The sequence below is a fragment of the Papio anubis genome, chromosome 18, assembly GCF_008728515.1.
Source record: "Papio anubis isolate 15944 chromosome 18, Panubis1.0, whole genome shotgun sequence".
In the NCBI taxonomy this organism is placed as follows: domain Eukaryota; kingdom Metazoa; phylum Chordata; class Mammalia; order Primates; family Cercopithecidae; genus Papio; species Papio anubis.
The window spans coordinates 43,035,136-43,053,791 of NC_044993.1; the positions used below are offsets into that span (position 1 = coordinate 43,035,136).

At 39.4% G+C, this 18,656-nt stretch overlaps 1 protein-coding gene across 2 annotated transcripts in view; it reads left to right on the forward strand.

Annotated features, from left to right (window-relative positions):
* C18H16orf87 (chromosome 18 C16orf87 homolog) overlaps positions 1-18,656 on the forward strand; it is a 33,052-nt gene that overhangs the window by 4,031 nt on the left and 10,365 nt on the right. For both annotated transcript variants that reach the window (XM_021931925.2, XM_031658265.1), the window contains exon 2: positions 3,223-3,319. In XM_021931925.2, coding sequence (XP_021787617.2) covers positions 3,223-3,319 — 97 coding nt within the window. The remainder of the gene's footprint in view (positions 1-3,222; positions 3,320-18,656) is intronic.

Genomic DNA, 18,656 nt, shown 5'->3' on the forward strand with positions numbered 1-18,656 from the left:
GAAACCCCGTCTCTACTAAAAATACAAAAAAAAACTAGCCGGGCGTGGTGGCGGGCGCCTGTAGTCCCAGCTACTCGGAGGCTGAGGCAGGAGAATGGCGTGAACCCGGGAGGCGGAGCTTGCAGTGAGCCGAGATCGCGCCACTGCACTCCAGCCTGGGTGACACAGCGCGAGACTCTGTCTCAAAAAAAATAAATAAATAAAATAAATAAATAAATAAATAAATAAATAAATAAAAATAAAAATATCTGTTTTACTTGTAAAACATACAAACAACCTAAATCTTTCTTTCAAAAAGTGAATACCCAGTAAACTAGCAGTAAACAATACTTTTAATATTTTCTTTCCTTTTAAAATCCTGAAAGTATAACATTAGAATTTCATTACTGTTGTGTTTAGTATTATCAACTGAAATGTAAAGAAACTTTAGTGTGTTTGTTTAAAATCTAAATTATACTATAATTAATGAAATGAGGTTAATATTACTGAAGTTGTCCAACCTATTTGATAATTGTTTTTACAGGATCTGGGGTGGTGATGGTGGTGGTGGTGCGTTTGTTTGTTTGTTTTTCCAGGGCAGAGGTTGTGGGGAAGGAACTTTTTATTTTAAACAGGATGATAGAATGAATTAACTCAGGCACATGAAGGTTTATTGAGCATAAAACACTTTCATTTGTGGATGAAAATCAACCTATCAGTTGAGTTAGTGTTTGTGCATTCTGGGTCCCAAAGCCAAATGTACATTTCTCATCTAACTGCAACACTGTTAATTCTGGATATGGATTGATATGATGTTCTTTTGTATAAGACTGAAACCCAAATTCAAATTTATTGAGTTTCAGTAGCTGGAAGAAAATGCTTGCTGATTAGGAAAGGAGCTGTTGAGTAAGAACATGCATTTGTGTATTTTGGATAGCATTAATTTAAAACAATTTACATTACTGTGGATGCCCTTAATAATATGTTTAGGTGTAAATGAAATGAGTCAGTGCCTTTGGGCTTGGTTTATATGAAGATATGAAATTTGAAAAAATGGCAGACATCTCTTTTAGACAGATTTTACACTATTTAAAAAATGTAACTTTTTTTGGTTGTGATTTGAAGGGATCTCATCACATTCTTAACAAAGCAAGCTGTTAGACAAATCTGGAGTTTGATTATTTTTATTGATTTCTGTGCTATTTTTCTTAAATACAAACTGGAGATCCTTTGTTCAATGTTTTTATACAAAGAAAAGGAATTCTGCCAAAATTTCAATTTAGCTCAATTAGATCAAGTATTTAGATTTTGTAAGATGAGGCATTCTGTACAGACATAGATAAAAAGCTTCAGCAGAACAACTGCCAAATGGGGGAATTTATCTTACAAAGAAAATTGAAATTTTCTTACTGTAATTATTCTGTAAATACTTTTTTGTCAAGATTAGTTTCAGACTTTTGGTGAACAAGTCTTGATTCCAAGGATTGTTAACTTTGATATGGGTGAAATGATTATGGGGAAAACTAAAAAATTTTTCCAATGATTTTCAGTAGCACTTGGCTTAAGAAACAGTTACAAGTTTGGAGTAGAGAAAGAAAATTTACGTATTTTGCAGATTTGGAAGCAGAAGCTTGAAGATCTTAAATATCTTGTCCAGAGTCATTTCTGGAACTAAGATACAAGATTCTGGATCTAAATTCCTACTTTCTCCTACATTCTCTTTTTTTATGTCAGTATACTTTTGCCTCTCAAACTGGTTGTTGTTAGAAAGAATAAGACCTAATATTTGATAGTACAACAGGGGGATTATAGTCAATAATTTTTTTTTTGAGATGGAGTCTTGCTTATGTTGCCCAGGCTGGAGTGCAATGGTGCGATCTTGGCTCACTGCAACCAACCTCTGCCTCCCGGGTTCAAGCGATTCTCCTGCCTCAGCCTCCCAAGTAGTTGGGATTATAGGCATGCGCCACGATGCCCGGCTAATTTTGTATTTTTTTTTTTTAGTAGGGACAGAGTTTCACCATGTTGGTCAGGCTGGTCTCAAACTCCTGACCTCAAGTGATCCACCTGCCTCGGCCTCCCAACAGGTGTGAGCCACCGCGCCCAGTCCTATAGTCAGTAATAATTTAATTGTACATTTAAAAATAACTTAAAAAGTGTAGATTGTTTGTAACACAAAGGATGAATGTGTGATTCATGATGTGATTGTTAGGCACTACATGTCTGTGTTAGTGTACCCCATAAACATGTACACCTACTATCTACCCACAACAATTTAAGAAAAAACTGGTTGCTGTAAACTATTCTTTATTCTTTTTTGTCAGTAGTAGCTGATATCTTCTCCTCTCATGTTAGAATCCTGAGTTATTTTCACTTCTTCCCACTTTTTCACCAGTCATCAGTTTGGGCCTTTGTCTGTTTTTCTTGCCTTTGAAACTCTGGCAGATCTACCTTTTTCCATTTCCATTCTTACGATTCCACTTGGTCCTTCATAATCTTTTACCAGGGTTACTTTAATGACTTCCTGCCCACTCACCCTTTTCAAATTTGTTCTATACCATAAAATGCTGTCAAAGTAACATTTTAGGAAATGCTACATTTTTTTCCACATACTTCCCCTTGCTCTGACCCTATTACAGTTTTCTATTGGTCGCTCACATCAGTGCATATTTAATATGCATTTATTTTTTATGGTGTTGGTATGGTCCTCATGGTTTTGTTAAGCAGTAGAAGAATATGAATATCAGGCCGGGCGTGGTGGCTCACTCCTGTAATCCTAGCACTTTGGGAGGCTGAGGCGGGCAGATCACGAGGTGAGGAGTTTGAGACCAACCTGGCCAATATGGTAAAACCCTGTCTCTACTAAAAATATAAAAATTAGCTGGGCATGGTGGCGGGCGCCTGTAGTCTCAGCTACTTGGGAGGCTGAGGCAGAAGAATCACTTGAACCCGGGAGGCAGAGGTTGCAGTGAGCCTAGATCACGCCACTGCACTCCAGCCTGGGTGACAGAGTGAGACTCCATCTCAAAAAAAAAAAAAAAAAAGAAAAAGAAAGAGAGAATGTGAATATCTATGTGATATGATACTCATCTCAGACAATTTGTTGTAAGGAGTTGGGGTTTAAATAAATACGTGATTCCTACTTCAAGTAATTTATCATTCGTTTGAGGAGACCATATAGACACTGAGAAATTTAACAATAGAAAAATAGTAATAATATATATTTTTCTTTTTTTCCTACAGGTTCCTGTTGCATGTAAATCATGTCCCTGTGGTTACATATTTATTAGCAGAAAACTTTTAAATGCAAAACACTCAGAGAAATCACCACCTTCTACAGGTAATTGTGAGTTTAATACCTTTTTAGCTTTTTGATGTAGAAACACAAAGTTAATTTTTGTGAATTTACTATTTACATTTTTTTGTTGAAGTTAAAAGTTTAAATCTATTAAAGTGTCTTTGACTTTTATTAACTATTGGAATTAGTTTATGACATTGGTTTCATGTGCATTGCATTTAAATGTTAAGTCGCTTACAACCTGATAACGCTTGTAACAAATTATTTATTTTTGAAGTTGGAGAACCATTGATGGGTTTTAGTAAGTGACCTGATCTGATAGACAAACTTAAAAAAAAAATAGTTTTAGTAATAATTGACATTGAGTAAATTGGATGTATTTGAAGTGCACAGTTTGATAAGTTTTGACATATGTATATACCAGTTAATCACCACAATCAATATTATGAACATTCATCAGTTTCATAAGTGTCCTAGTTCCCCTTGTAATCCCTCCTTCCTGCTACCTCCACTCTAGGTAACCACAGATCTTCCTTCTGTCACTGTTCATATAAATGGAATCATACAGTATGTACTCTTTTTTGCCTGGTTTCTTTCACTGAGTGTAATTATGTAGGATTCAGCCATGTTGTATGTACCAATAAGAGTTCATTCCTTTTTATTGCTTAGTAGGAGTCTTTGTATGGAGATTTGTTTATCCATTTTCCTGTTGATGGACATTTGAGTTTTTTCTCTTACAATGCTGGTAAAATTTGCAGCAACTTTAAAGTTTTGTTTTTTTTTTAAACTAGTGACCATTGAAAAATATAACTTGGTTTTGGTATGAAAAATGTTTTTAGACATGTTGGCTATATTTTACAGTTCCCTGACCGAGGATATCCAAAAAATGATTTTGTTTGAATTTGTTGTTTTTCCATTAAAGTAGACAAATTGGATTTGTTCAATAGACATATTTATTAATACTAAAAGATACAATTTTGTTACTTATGCTTGGCTAAAAGCAGACCTTCATACAGTGGTGACCTCGAAATAAGAGTAGGTTGATTACAAATACGTACTGAGCACCTGCTGTATGCTAGACACTGTTCCAAGCCTTGGGCACAAAGCATTGAATTCTACTGTTAAGGCAGATTTACTGCTGTCATGGAGCTTATATTCTTGTGGGTGGGAGATAGTGAACAAATATACAGAGAAAATGTAACCTTGTGATAAATGCTTTATAGTCCTATGAAGTGACTGGAAGGCTACTTTTGATTGGGTGGTTAGAGAAGGTCCCTCTGAGGAGGTGACATTTAAATGGAGTCTCAGTGGATAGAAGGGGCTAGCCATGATAAGGTCAGGGAGAAGAGCGTTCTTGACAGATGGCAATAGCAAGTGCAAAAGTTCTAAGGTTGGACAAAATTTTGTATATTTTAGGAACAAAAAGACCATTGTGATTGCAGTGTAGACAGTATGATTAGAAGAGTGGAAGATGAGTTCAGAGGGCTAGGCAGAGGCTAGATTACTCTGATGGTAAACCAGAGTAAGAAGTTTGGATTTTGTTTGTAAACTGTGAGGAGAAACTGTCCCTGAGATGGGGTGGGACGAAGTGAGGAGAAGATGGCATCCTCTGATTTGAGTTTTAGAAAGATCATTCCAGCTGCTGTGTAGAGAACAGTTTGTAGGGGTACAAATATGGAAGTGGATTATTGCAGTAGGTTAACTAAGGATACTGAGTTACAGTGATTATAGTAGCAGATGATTCAATAATAATTTTTATTTATGTCTGAGAGGTTTATTTATCTTAGGTCTATATAGAAGTGGCGGGAAACTTGTTTAGTTCCATTTCTGTCACTGTTTCAGTTCTCTTCTAATCATGAGAATGAACATAATTCATTGGTTCTTAAAGGCGGTTGCTGGGTTGGCTGTATAGGATTCATCCAGAAGAGCTTGTTAAAAATGCATTTCTGGATCTTACTTTCTGAGAGTTTGGTTTAGATAAAGGAACCCTGAAATGATGATTCACTCAGTAGCTATTTTGGGGTGGCATGTCAGCTCAGTGCTGAGTTTCTAAAAATGAATAAGACATGGTCCTTGTTCTTAGGGAGACAAAGTGCTTATTTTTTTTATTCAAGTATTTTTGAGTTCATTTTATGTACCAGTGATTCAGATGAGAAATGAGTTAAGAAACTCAACAAAGATAAAAGAAGGAACAGGGCCAGGCATGATGGCTTATGCCTGTAATTCCAGCATTTTGGGAGGCCGATGCAGTAGGATCACATCAGCCTGGGAAGTTGAGGCTGCAGTGAACTGTGATTGTACTGCTGTATTCTAGCCTGGGTGACAGAGTGAGACCTTGTGTAAAACAAAATGAATAAAAGAAGAAACAGATGATACAAGTGTTAATGAGTTGTTAAGTTTAACCAGTTAAACCACAGGGAAGAATTTAGAAGATTCCCAGATCTCTGACTTGGATTGCTAGTTAAAAGAGAATATAAGAGGGAAAACAAGCTGTGGGGGAAAGATGAAGAATTTAATTTTGGGTATAGAAACATCATCCATGTAGTTTTTTTTTTTTTTTTTTTTTTCAGTTGGACATACAGTCTGCAGCCTTGGCTGCAGATAAAACTTTTGAGCCATCAGTGACTAGATGGTAGTTGTCATCAGGGAAAATGGATGAGCTGGCACTGCAGAGTTTGTAAGTTAGGAAGAGGAAGGCATTCAGGGACTAAACTTTGACAAACACCAATTTTACAGACAGGTCAGATCAACTGAGAAGAAATGTCAGCCGTAGGAGAAAAACCAACAGCACGATGTTATATAAGTCGTGGCAATGAGTGAGTTTTAAGAAGCAATTCATTATTATTTTATATTTGGAGTTTCCTGAGGTTTCCTTGTTTAATAAGAGTGGTCTTTTGACTTTGAAGTGAAGAGGAAACATTGAAGCCCAGAAATCCCTGCAGGAGGAAGAATCAGCAGCAAAACCAAACCAGAAAGGAAGGAGAAACGTCAAGGATTGGCTGTGCCATAGAAACCACAGGAGGAAAAGATTTTAGGGAGAGGATTAAGAGTATTCAAAGCCTCAAAAACGGTTCGGTAGAGTAAGGACATGGGGGTCAGAAAACCTGGCTTCAGATTCAAATTCTTTCCCTTTCTAAGCAACTTAGTTAACCTCCATGAGCAACTGTTGTTTGTTTATAAGATAGATTTATAGTACCGGTGTTAGAGGATTGAAGTGCGTATGAAAATGTCTGACATTTGCAAAGCATGTTAAGTTTTAGGTACTCAGTAATACTCGTTTTTACAATTAAATTTCTTAGAAATAAGGTTTGCCTTGGATAATCCCATAGTATGTAGGGCATTGAGAAGAGTTTAAGGTCACTACAATTTATCAAGTGCTTAGTGTTGTCAGTGAGATCTAGAACATTTCAGTTTTGAGGAAAGTAGTAGAGAATTAATAGAAGAAATGAAAATGTACACTATATATCTGAAAGATAACCAACTTCATTAATTATCAGGGAAATGCAGTTGAAACGAAATGCCATTCTTTTTGCCCACAGCTCACATAAGTGTAAAGAATTTCTGGCCGGGCGCGGTGGCTCAAGCCTGTAATCCCAGCACTTTGGGAGGCCGAGATGGGCGGATCACGAGGTCAGGAGATCGAGACCATCCTGGCGAACACAGTGAAACCCCGTCTCTACTAAGAAATAAAAAAAATAGCCGGGCGAGATGGCGGGCGCCTGTGGTCCCAGCTACTCGGGAGGCTGAGGCCGGAGAATGGCGTGAACCCGGGAGGCGGAGCTTGCAGTGAGCTGAGATCCGGCCACTGCACTCCAGCCTGGGCTACAGAGCGAGACTCCGTCTCAAAAAAAAAAAAAAAAAAAAAGAATTTCTAAGTACTTTCATGAGTATGGCAAAATGGATAGTCTCATACTATTGGGAACAAAAATTGGTACAGCCTTTTTGGAGACCAGTGTTACCAGTAATTGTTAAAAGGTTTAAATACACATAGCCTAGAATGCAGAGCCTAGAATCAGTAGGTAGGTAGCCTAGAGAGCCTAATTGTTTATATACACAATTAAGCATTTACTAGGATTTTCAAGGCAACACTTTATAATAGCAGAAGGTTGTTAGTAAGCCAGATGTAATCAATAGGGGAATGGTTAAATTAAGTAACTAAATTATCTTTTAGTTACTAGTATGTGCTAGTTTGAAAGAATGATACAGATTTTATGTACTGAAACGGAAAGATCTCTAAAACATTGTTAATTTAAGAAAAAACTGCAAAACAGTACTTGAAGTATGAGCTTGTTTTTAAAACCCCACAAAATGATTTCTACATGTAGTATTAATAAGGAAATACATAAATGGATAGATAGGTAATTTTTTTTTTTGGAGACGAAGTCTCGCTCTGTCGCCCAGGCTGGAGTGCAGTGGCGCGATCTTGGCTCACTGCAAGCTCCGCTTCCCGGGTTCACGCCATTCTCCTGTCTCAGCCTCCCAAGTACCTGGGACTACAGGCGCCCGCCACCACACCCGGCTAATTTTTTGTATTTTTAGTAGAGATGGGGTTTCACCGTGTTAGCCAGGATGGTCTCGATCTCCTGACCTCGTGATCCACCCGCCTCGGCCTCCCAAAGTGCTGGGATTACAGGCGTGAGCCACCACGCCTGGCCTAGATAGGTAATTATATAACAAGTACAGAGTCAAGGAAGACTTGTTTGCATAAGTAGACATCTTTTTTTAAAAAGGACTATAATTAAAGCTCGTTGATTTTAAAAATAAAGCTATAAAAGATATTTTTAACATTTCACTAGGTTGAAAGCTCTTATTTAATTATTGTACACAGTTTGTGATGTGCAGGAAGAAAAGAATCTGTTAGGCTGACTAGATTTAGCTAGATATGAATTGTTTAAAACTCATGTTTTTCATAAATACTAATCAATTATACCTTCATAACATTCATAGAAATTAGGGAGGTGGTAGAGTAAAACTATATAGAACTTAATGTAGCTGAAAATATGTATATATAAGCAAAATCTATTATAGAAATTAATGAATCTTTTTTTGTTTTTTTGAGCGAGAGCTCTTGTTGCCCAGGCTGGAGTGCAGTGGCGCGACATCTGCTCACTACAACCTCTGCCTCCTGGGTTCAAGCCGCTCTCCTGCCTCAGCCTCCCAAGTAGCTAGGATTACAGGCATTTGTCACCACGCCCCACTAATTTTGTACTTTTAGTAGAAGCGGGGTTTCTCCATGTTGGTCAGGCTGGTCTCAAACTCCCAACCTCAGGTGATCCGTCCGCTTCTGCTTTCCAAAGTGTTGGGATTACAGGTGTGAGCCACTGCTCCAGGTGGAATTAATGAACTTTTTAAAATTTAAAATTAATTTTGGTGAGAGAAGGAGATGCATGTTAGCACTAACACTGTGTTAAGAAATGCTCAGCCGGGTGCGGTGGCTCACGCCTGTAATCCCAGCACTTTGGGAGGCTGAGGCGGGTGGATCACCTGAGGTCAGGAGTTTGAGACCAGCCTGGCCAACATGGTGAAACCCCATCTCTACTAAAAGTACAAAAATTAGCTGGGCGTGGTAGCATGCACCTGTAATCGCAAATACTCGGGAGGCTGAGGCAGGAGAGTCGCTTGAACCAGGGAGGCAGAGGTTATAGTGAGCCAAGATCATACCATTGCACTCCAGCCTGAGCAACAGGAGTGAAACTCCACCTCAAAAAAAAAAAAAAAGAAAGAAAGAAAGAAAGAAAGAAATGCTCAGGCTGGGCACAAGGTCTCACACCTGTAATCCCAGTGCTTTGGGAGGCCGAGGCGAGCAGATCGCTTTGAGCTCAAGAGTTCGAGATCAGGCTGAGCAACATGGCGAAACCCTGTTTCTAAAAAAGAAAAATACAAACAATTAGCCAGGCATGGTGATGTTAACTCTGGAGTATGTCCAGGTTCTTGGTGTCTTGAACAGAGAACTGGACAAAACACACAAAGCAAGGAAGGATTGAACGGATTTATTGATAATGAAAGTACAGTGTGGGAGTGGGCTTGGAGCATAGGGTCTCAAAGGCCCTGTTACAGAGTTTTTGTGAGTTTAAATACCCTCTATTTGGGGCACACCCTATGTAAAAGGAGAGCATGAAGTAAGGTTACAAAGTCATTTACTTGGCCTACCCCCTATAGAGAGGATGAAGTAAAGTTACAAAGTCATTTATTTGGCCTATGCCCTATGAAGAGGATGTTTCCTGTTATAGCCGAAGTGTGAGATCGCCATAAGTTCCCTGCCTCCAGACCCTATTTTTGGCCTCAGTGGTATGTACCTGTTGTCTCAGCTACTTGGGAGGCTAAGGTGGGAGGATTGCTTCAGCCTGGGAAGCAGAGGTTGTAGTGAGTGGTGATCTTGCTGCTGCACTCCAGCCTGAGTGACAGAGTGAGACTCTATCTCAAATTAAAAAAGAAGAAAATTTTAATTATAAAAACTGTAGAAGGAAATAAATTTCTAAATGAGACACTAGTTCATAAAATTTAGAATTTAAAATTTAATAAAATTAAAAATTTAGAGTTCCCTGTAAAGGAAAGAAAAAATAGTTGAGACAGTAGGAAATTATAATTGCTTATTAGTATTTTAACTGTGTAATTTTCAATGAGTAAAAGGTTTAGGGTAAGCATAGTCAAGTAAATAACCTTCTCATTTTTTATGGGGAGAAAGAAAAAAGGGAAAAAAACCTAAACTTAGTTTTCAAATTATTCTTTAATATAAGTTAATAGGCTAAGGCTGATAAGCAATGAAGTTTATAAATGACAAGTTCACTTTTAGTTAAGGGAAAAAAATGGAGAAATGATTATCACCTGTACCTTTTATAAATCCAAAGTGATTGAGTGGTATAAGTGGTCCTCAACTCTGAATTGACTGTGGAGGTTTGGTTTTGTTATTCAGAAAGTATTGTTCTTTACTTGCTGGCCGGCGCGGTGACTCATGCCTGTAATCCCAACACTTTGAGAGGCTGAGGCAGAGGATCACTTGAGGTCAGGAGTTCAAGACCAACCTGGCCAATGTGGTGAAACCCCATCTCTACTAAAAATACAAAAATTAAAAAAAAAAAAAATGCAAGCCTCATTCCTTACTTGCTAATTGCATAAAAGTGCTGTACGTTCCTATATGAAACATGGCTTTTATGTAGTTGATTTTTGTGGGGGTTTTTTTGCCTTTTGATGAAAAAAATGCATACCTTTGCCTCTGAGCCTGTACTTTTGGATTCTTAATCATACAGTCTATGATATCTATATTCATCTTCAAAACACTTTTCATAGAGTTCTTTGACTTCTAATTAAGACTGATTGTTTTTTTTTTTTTTTTTTTTTTTTTTTTGAGACGGAGTCTCGCGCTGTGTCACCCAGGCTGGAGTGCAGTGGCGCGATCTCGGCTCACTGCAAGCTCCGCCTCCCAGGTTCACGCCATTCTCCTGCCTCAGCCTCCGAGTAGCTGGGACTACAGGCGCCCGCCACCACGCCCGGCTAGTTTTTTGTATTTTTAGTAGAGACGGGGTTTCACCGTGTTAGCCAGGATGGTCTCGATCTCCTGACCTCATGATCCACCCACCTCGGCCTCCCAAAGTGCTGGGATTACAGGCTTGAGCCACCGCGCCCGGCCAAGACTGTTTTTAGGTCTGCTGTACAGCTCTTGTACTAGGATTTCTTTCCATTGTACTCCCAGGATAATCCCTTTTCTTTTCTTTTCTTTTCTTTCTTCTTTCTTTTTGAGACAGTCTTGCTCTGTCACCCAGGCTGAAGTGCAGTGGCCTGATCTCGGCTCACTGCAACCTCCACCTCCTGGGTTCAAATGATCCTCCTGCCTCAGCCTCCCTAGTAGTTGGGATTACAGGCATGTGCCACCATGCCTGGCTAATTTTTTTATTTGTAGTAGAGACAGGGTTTCTCCATGTTGGCCAGGCTAGTCTTGAACTTCTGACCTCAGGTGGATCTGCTCGCCTCGGCCTCCCAAAGTGCTGGAATTACTGGGGTGAACCACCACGCCTGGTACCACTCTTTCTTACATACTGTGTGTTTGTTCCTTTTAACCCATGTGTTTTTACTTTTGGAACAAGTTTCCCAGAAATTGTTTTATTCCTGGAAAAACTTTTCCAGACAAGACATAATGGTACATTTCTTATCTTATATTGTGGAGAGTGCCTTTGTTTTGCATTCACACTTTAATTTTGTTCTCATTCTTCCTTGGCATTCAGTGGGTCCTTTCCATCTGAAAGCTCAGCTCTTCAACTCAAGGCAGTTTTTATCCATTATTGCTTTTGCCCCCATTTCCTTTCCTTTTCATTCTGGCATGCCTATAGGATCATGTTAGGATTGTGTTGTACACTGTATTGGAAATTGACACTGTATTGGAAGGAGGATAAAGATAGGCAGTACAAGGGTAGTGGCTCAATGATTTCATCAAAGACTTAGTCTCTTCTCTTTCTTCCACCTTAAGAAGATGTGGCTTACCCTCATTGTTCTGAGGTAGTTCTTATTGCACCTCTAAGCATCCTATGCACATTTCAAGAAGGAAGAAGAGGGAAGAGCAGAGAAACAAAGGGGCATGCCAGCTATGCTTCTTCCCTAGAAAAAATCTTTCTGGAAACCTTACCCAGTTTCACTTACCTGTCATTGGCTAGAGCTAGATGCCACCTCACCTGCAGGGAGAGTCTTGAGAATATATACCGATTTTAGGCATATTGCCCTCTTTAACAGAACAAGATTCTGTTCTTAATGAAGACAGGGAGAAGGAATAATGGGTAGATAATTAGCAGTTCTGTCATAGGGATATCTATTAGGTTTCTTGGATCTTTCCTTCATTTTTCTTTACTTTCTGTCACATTCTCTTTTTGTCTTTTTGCTTTATTCCAGGACATTTTGTTGATTTTCCTTTCTCCATCTATAATTTCGTCATCAAGTATGTCTACCATTTAGCTTATTAGCACCTAAACTTTTTTTTTTTTTTTTTTTGAGACGGAGTCTTGCTCTGTCGCCCAGGCTGGAGTGCAGTGGCCGGATCTCAGCTCACTGCAAGCTCCGCCTCCCGGGTTCACGCCATTCTCCGGCCTCAGCCTCCCGAGTAGCTGGGACCACAGGCGCCGCCACCTCGCCTGGCTAATTTTTTGTATTTTTAGTAGAGACGGGGTTTCACCGTGTTAGCCAGGATGGTCTCGATCTCCTGACCTCGTGATCCGTCCGTCTCGGCCTCCCAAAGTGCTGGGATTACAGGCGTGAGCCACCGCGCCCGGCCTTTAGCACCTAAACTTTAGCAGGGTATCTTGTTTTCTAATTTCTTCTTTTTCATAGAATTTTGAAAATAGTTTTATTATGTTAAAATATAACAAAATATACTATTTTAACCATTTATAAATGTACAGTTTAGTGGCATTAAGTACATTCATATTGTATTCTTAACCATCACTACCATCCAATTCCGGAACTTATTTTTCCAAACTGAAACTCTGTACCCATTAAACAATGACTGCCATTTCCTTCTCCCCCATGCCCCAGGCAACCACCATTCTACTTTCTCTGTCTGTGAATTTCACTGCTCTAGGCACCTCATGTAAATGGAATCATACAATATTTGTCCTTTTGGGTCTGGCTTATTTTACTTAACACAGTGTCCTCAAGGTTTCATCCATGTTGTAACATGCATGAGAATTTCCTTTTTAAGGTTAAATAATATTGCATTTTATGTATATGCCATATTTAGTTTATTCATGTATTAATCAGTGGACACGTGGATTGGTAACTTTTTGCTATTGTGAATAATGCTGCATGGTATACAAATATCTGTCCTGATATCTGCTTTCATTTCTTTTGAGTATATGCCCAGAGGAATTGTTGGATCATATGTTGATTCTATTTTAATTTTTTGAGGACTGACTTTACTGTTTTCCATAGCAGCTCCATTTTACATTTCTACCAGCAGTGTACAGATGTTCTAGTTTTTTTACATCCTCACCAACACTTATTTTCTGATTTTGTTTTGCTTTGCTTTTTATAATAATCTGGTGAGTATGAAGTGGTATCTTGCTGTGGTTTTGATTTGCATTTTCTTATTCATGTGATATTGAACATCTTTGCATGTGCTTAGTGGCCATTTATATATCTTCTTTGGAGAAATACCTATTCAAGTCCTTTGCCCATTCTTGAATTGGGGATTTTTTGTTGTTGACTTGTAAGTTCTTTATATTATTCTGAATATTAATCTCTTTTTTTTTTTTTTGAGATGGAGTCTCGCTCTGTCGCCCAGGCTGGAGTGCAGTGGCCGGATCTCAGCTCACTGCAAGCTCCGCCTTCCGGGTTTACACCATTCTGCTGCCTCAGCCTCCCGAGTAGCCAGGACTACAGGCGCCCGCCACCACGCCCGGCTAGTTTTTTGTATTTTTTTTTAGTAGAGACGGGGTTTCAGCGTGTTAGCCAGGATGGTCTCGATCTCCTGACCTCGTGATCCGCCCGTCTCGGCCTCCCAAAGTGCTGGGATTACAGGCTTGAGCCACCATGCCCGGCCTAATCTCTTATCTTGTAATAATTTGCCCATATTTTCTCCCATTCCATGTGTTGCCTTTTCATTCTGTTGATAGTGTCCTTTGATACACAGATGTTTAATTTTGATGAAATCCATTTTGCCTGTTTTTTTTTTCTTTCTTTGCTTTTGCTTTTGGTATCATATCCAAGAAATTATTGCCAAAATCCAATGTCATGAAGCTTTTCCAAGATTTTTAAAGCAATTTTATGGTTTTAGTGGTTATATTTAGATATTTGATCCATTTTTGTGTATGGAGTAAGATAAGGGTTTTTTGGCTAATGTGAATTATGCTACATTGTGTAGATACCCAGTTTTCCTGTTACAACTTGTGGAAGATACTGTACTTTACCTTGAATTGTCTCAGAGTCCTATTGAAAATCCTTTGACTGTATGTATGTGTTTATGTCTGAGCTTTATTTTTATTCCTTTATGTCAGTACCATACTGTTTTGATTATTATAGCTTTGTAGTAAGTTTTGAAATCAAGAAGTGTGGGACCTTTAACTTTGAATTTTTTCAAGATTGTTTTGGCTATTTGGAAATCCTTGGGATTCCATGTGAATTTTAGGATGGGTTTTTCTGTTTCTGCAAAAATAATTTTATTCTTTTTTTTTTTTTTTTTTTTTTTTGAGACGGAGTCTCACTCTGTCGCCCAGGCTGGAGTGCAGTGGCCGGATCTCAGCTCACTGCAAGCTCCACCTCCCGGGTTCACGCCATTCTCCTGCCTCAGCCTCCCGAGTAGCTGGGACTACAGGCGTCCGCCACATCGCCCGGCTAGTTTTTTGTATTTTTTAGTAGAGACGGGGTTTCACCGTGTTAGCCAGGATAGTCTCAATCTCCTGACCTCGTGATCCACCCGTCTCGGCCTCCCAAAGTGCTGGGATTATAGGCTTGAGCCACCGCGCCCAGCCAATTTTATTCTTAATGATAATCTCCTTTCAGATCTCTCAAGGTATGCATTAGAATGTTTTATTTGTTTGTTTGTTGAACTATCTTTGTTCTTCCTGTTTTATTTTGGTTCTTCTCTCGACTTTTATTTTCTTCTTATAGCTAGTAATGTTTAATTGGCTGTTGGTTTGATACAAATGAAGGACTTGGTTTATCAGTGTAGATAAGTTTAGTGAATATCCTATACTGTTTTAAATGTCTGTTTTGACAACAGAGCTCTTCAGTGTATAACTGGGAGTTTAGTAGCAGGAGGTGAGCAGGCAATACACTGGTGAATTCCCTTATTGCCAAAATAAGGCAGGCTTCATTCTGGGGTGGAATGTGAAATCTCTTACAATATTTCATTCCTGTCAGGAGCTGGCTTTTTCCTATGTTATGGAGGTTTGAAGTTCTCTTGCACATTGCTCTGTTCATAAGAGCTTCCTTATGTCAGTTGCTCTGTATACATAGACCCAACTGTACTGCAGTAGTCTCTAGTTATTTTGATGATCACCTGGTGGCCTGCTCTCACTTACTGTACTTTTTGTCCTGCCCTGGGATTATCCTTGAGAATCCTCCTTTGGGAGGAACAGCTCTCCCTTCTATAGCAGCTATCACTTACTCCTATTTTTGAATTGTAGTTTATTTTATTGCTGTTTCTTATCAGAATCATCAGGTTGCCAGTTTGCTGAAATTCTGTAATTTTGGGTCATTAATAGTACCTTTTTCTTGTTTCCAGCACCACATACATGTTTTCCTTTTTCTCCTTCCCCCTTTCCCATGTTTCTTCTCATTCAATGGGATTTTGAGAAGGTGGTGAGGTAAATGTATGTCCTATCCGATTTTATTTATTCAACAGTCTGTGTAAATAATGTTCTAGGTTCTGCAAATAAGGTAGGCAAAGGATTCCTAACTTTCATAAAGCCTGTATTTTAATGGAGGAGACGTATTGAGCATATAAGTAAATAAATAACAGATTATAGCTGTAGTAGATTACAGGAAGTGACTTGGGCTGGGAGAATCAGAGCAAGTGACCTGTATATGGATATCTGAAAGAAAAAAAAAAAAGCTTATCTCATGAAGAGCCTTGGGAAGATAATTCTAGGCAGAAGGATTAGCATATACATAGACTCAGCGGAGGAAGGAGCTTGTTTTATTAAAGGAAAGGCACGTCTGGAGTGTAGTGAGCAAAGTGGTGAGCATGAGCATCATGAGACTAGAGAAAGAGGCAAATGCCAGATCTGTTGGGGACTTGTCTTTGGTAAGGAATTTTTACTTTAAATATGGAAAAAAAGCTAATGAGAGGCTTTAGAAGGGAAGCTATGCCGTTTGATTTTTTTTTTTTTTTTAAGATAATGTTGACTGATATGTAGAGAATAGGTTTGGCTGGGATGTTGCCCATGGAGGTGGAGAGAAATGAAGAGATTATGGGTATATTTTGCAAGGAGTACCTGTGGGCCTTTGCGATGGTACAGGAAGCAAGATGAGTCACAAATGACTACAAGTTATTTGACTTGTACAACCAGGTGATGCTTTTTACTAATATGATGAAAGTAGGAGGAGTAACAGATTTGGGAGAGGGCAAATCAAGAGTTGTTTTTTGATACAATTTGAAATGCCTTTGAGACATACAAGTGAATTTGTCAGGTAGGCAGTCTAGAGTTTAGGGAAGAAATCAAGCAGAAGGTGAAAACTTTGTAGCCATTATTGTCCCGTCCCGCGGGATCGTCAATGTAGGCCCTAGAAGAGGGAGTGGGAACTCGGGGGGACAAGAGACACGAGAAATGGAGACAAGACAGTATCCTGATCAAGTCTCATTTATTGGTGGCTGTGTAATGCCTTATATAGACCGGCAGGGGCGGAGGTTGGGCCAGGGCGATGATGGTGGCCCTGTGGTGGGCGTGGCCAGGTAGGTCTCGGTTTCTTCCGTCGGACGTCATGTTGCACCTGCGCCGTCGGTTGGTAATTTTCCCGGGCACGGGATGGCGCCTGCCCTGTAAGTTGATCATTTTCCCGGGCGCGGGAAAATGGGTGATGAAGAACCCGGAAGAGCGCCATTTTGTACTGGCCTATGAGACAGCAGAACAGGGAAGAAAGTAAATCTAGGGAGGAGGCATAGAGTGGAAGCGTATAGAGCTCAGGCGTCAGTCGTCAGTTATAATCGCTATGGCCGGGCCACGCAGCTCCGGACACATTATAACAATAGTGTTTAATGCTGTGGGTTTATGAGATGATCTAGGCAAAGTCTAAGTAAGAGAAGAGGCCTCTGGACAGAATCCTGGGGCTTTGACATTAGATTGGGAAAGCACCTGGGGGAAGAGCACACAGCAAAGGCGATTAGGAGGAGTGGCTGGTGAGATGAGGAAACTAGGGGAGCCTGAGAATCAAGCGAAATAATTTCAAGGAAAGTAGTAGTCATCTTTGTTGAAGTTTTGAGAGATGGTGTAAGATGGTAAGTGAGGTGTCTATTAAGATTTGATAACAGGTTTTTTTTTAAATTATTATACTTTAAATTTTAGGGTACATGTGCACAACGTGCAGGTTTGTTACATATGTATACATATGCCATGTTGGTGTGCTGCACCCATTAACTCGTCATTTACATTAGGTATATCTCCTAATGCTATCCCTCCCCCTTTCCCCCACCCCACGACAGGCCCTGGTGTGTGATGTTCCCCTTCCTGTGTCCAAGTGTTCTCACTGTTCAATTCCCATCTATGAGTGAGAACATGTGGTGTTTGATTTTTTGTCCTTGCGATAGTTTGCTGAGAATGATGGTTTCCAGCTTCATCCATGTCCCTACAAAGGACATGAACTCATCCTTTTTTATGGCTGCATAGTATTCCATGGTGTATATGTGCCACATTTTCTTAATCCAGTCTATCATTGATGGACATTTGGGTTGGTTCCAAATCTTTGCTATTGTGAATAGTGCCGCAATAAACATACGTGTGCATGTGTCCTTTTGTTGTTTTTGACAATCAGTTTCATTGGGATAGGAACTATACTGGAATAGATTTGATGAGTGAATGGGAGATGAGAAACTGAAGGCAGGAAGTACAGGCACCTCTTTTGAGAAGTTTGGCTGTGAAGAAGTTTGCAGAGATGACTGGGTTGCTGGGGGAACAAACCTAAATTCACTGTTAGACTTTAATAGGCATACTATATAAAGCTTTATTTATCACTATTTCTCTTAACCTTTATTTTTTTGAGAAATTCTAAGCATATGCAAAAGTAGAAAATGACCAACCCTGCCCCATCCACAATCCTGAACATCTTCCCTTGCATCATTTTGAAGCAAATCCCATATAATTTCAGTTATAAACATTTCATTATGTTTCCAAAAGATGAACATTAAAAAATGTAAGCACAATGCCATTATAACATAAAAAATTAATAATTCCTTGTTATTAAATATCCAACTTGTGTTCACATTTTCACTTTTCTCATGAATTATCTTAGAGTTTTAAAAACAGATTTTAAATAAGGTCCACAGATTGCATATGGGTGCTATCTTCTTTATTTATTTATTTATTTATTTATTTATTTTTTGAGATAGAGCCTCGCTCTGTCACCCAGGACGGAATGCAGTGGCACAATTTCAGCTCACTGCAGCCTTCTGCTCCTGGGTTCAAGCAGTTCTCGTGTCTTGGCCTCCTGAGTAGCTGGGACTACAGGTGCACACCACCATGCCTGGCTAATTTGTGTATTTTTAGCAGAAATGGGGTTTCATCATGTTGGCTAGGCTGCTCTTGAACTCCTGACCTCAGGTGATCCACCCCCTTCGGCCTCCCAAGATGCTGGGATTACAGGCATGAGCCACCACACCCCGTCATTTGTGTAAGAACAGGGTGTCACTTTGTCACCCAGGCTGAGACAGGGTCTTGCTGTGTGGCCCAGGCTGATCTCAAAC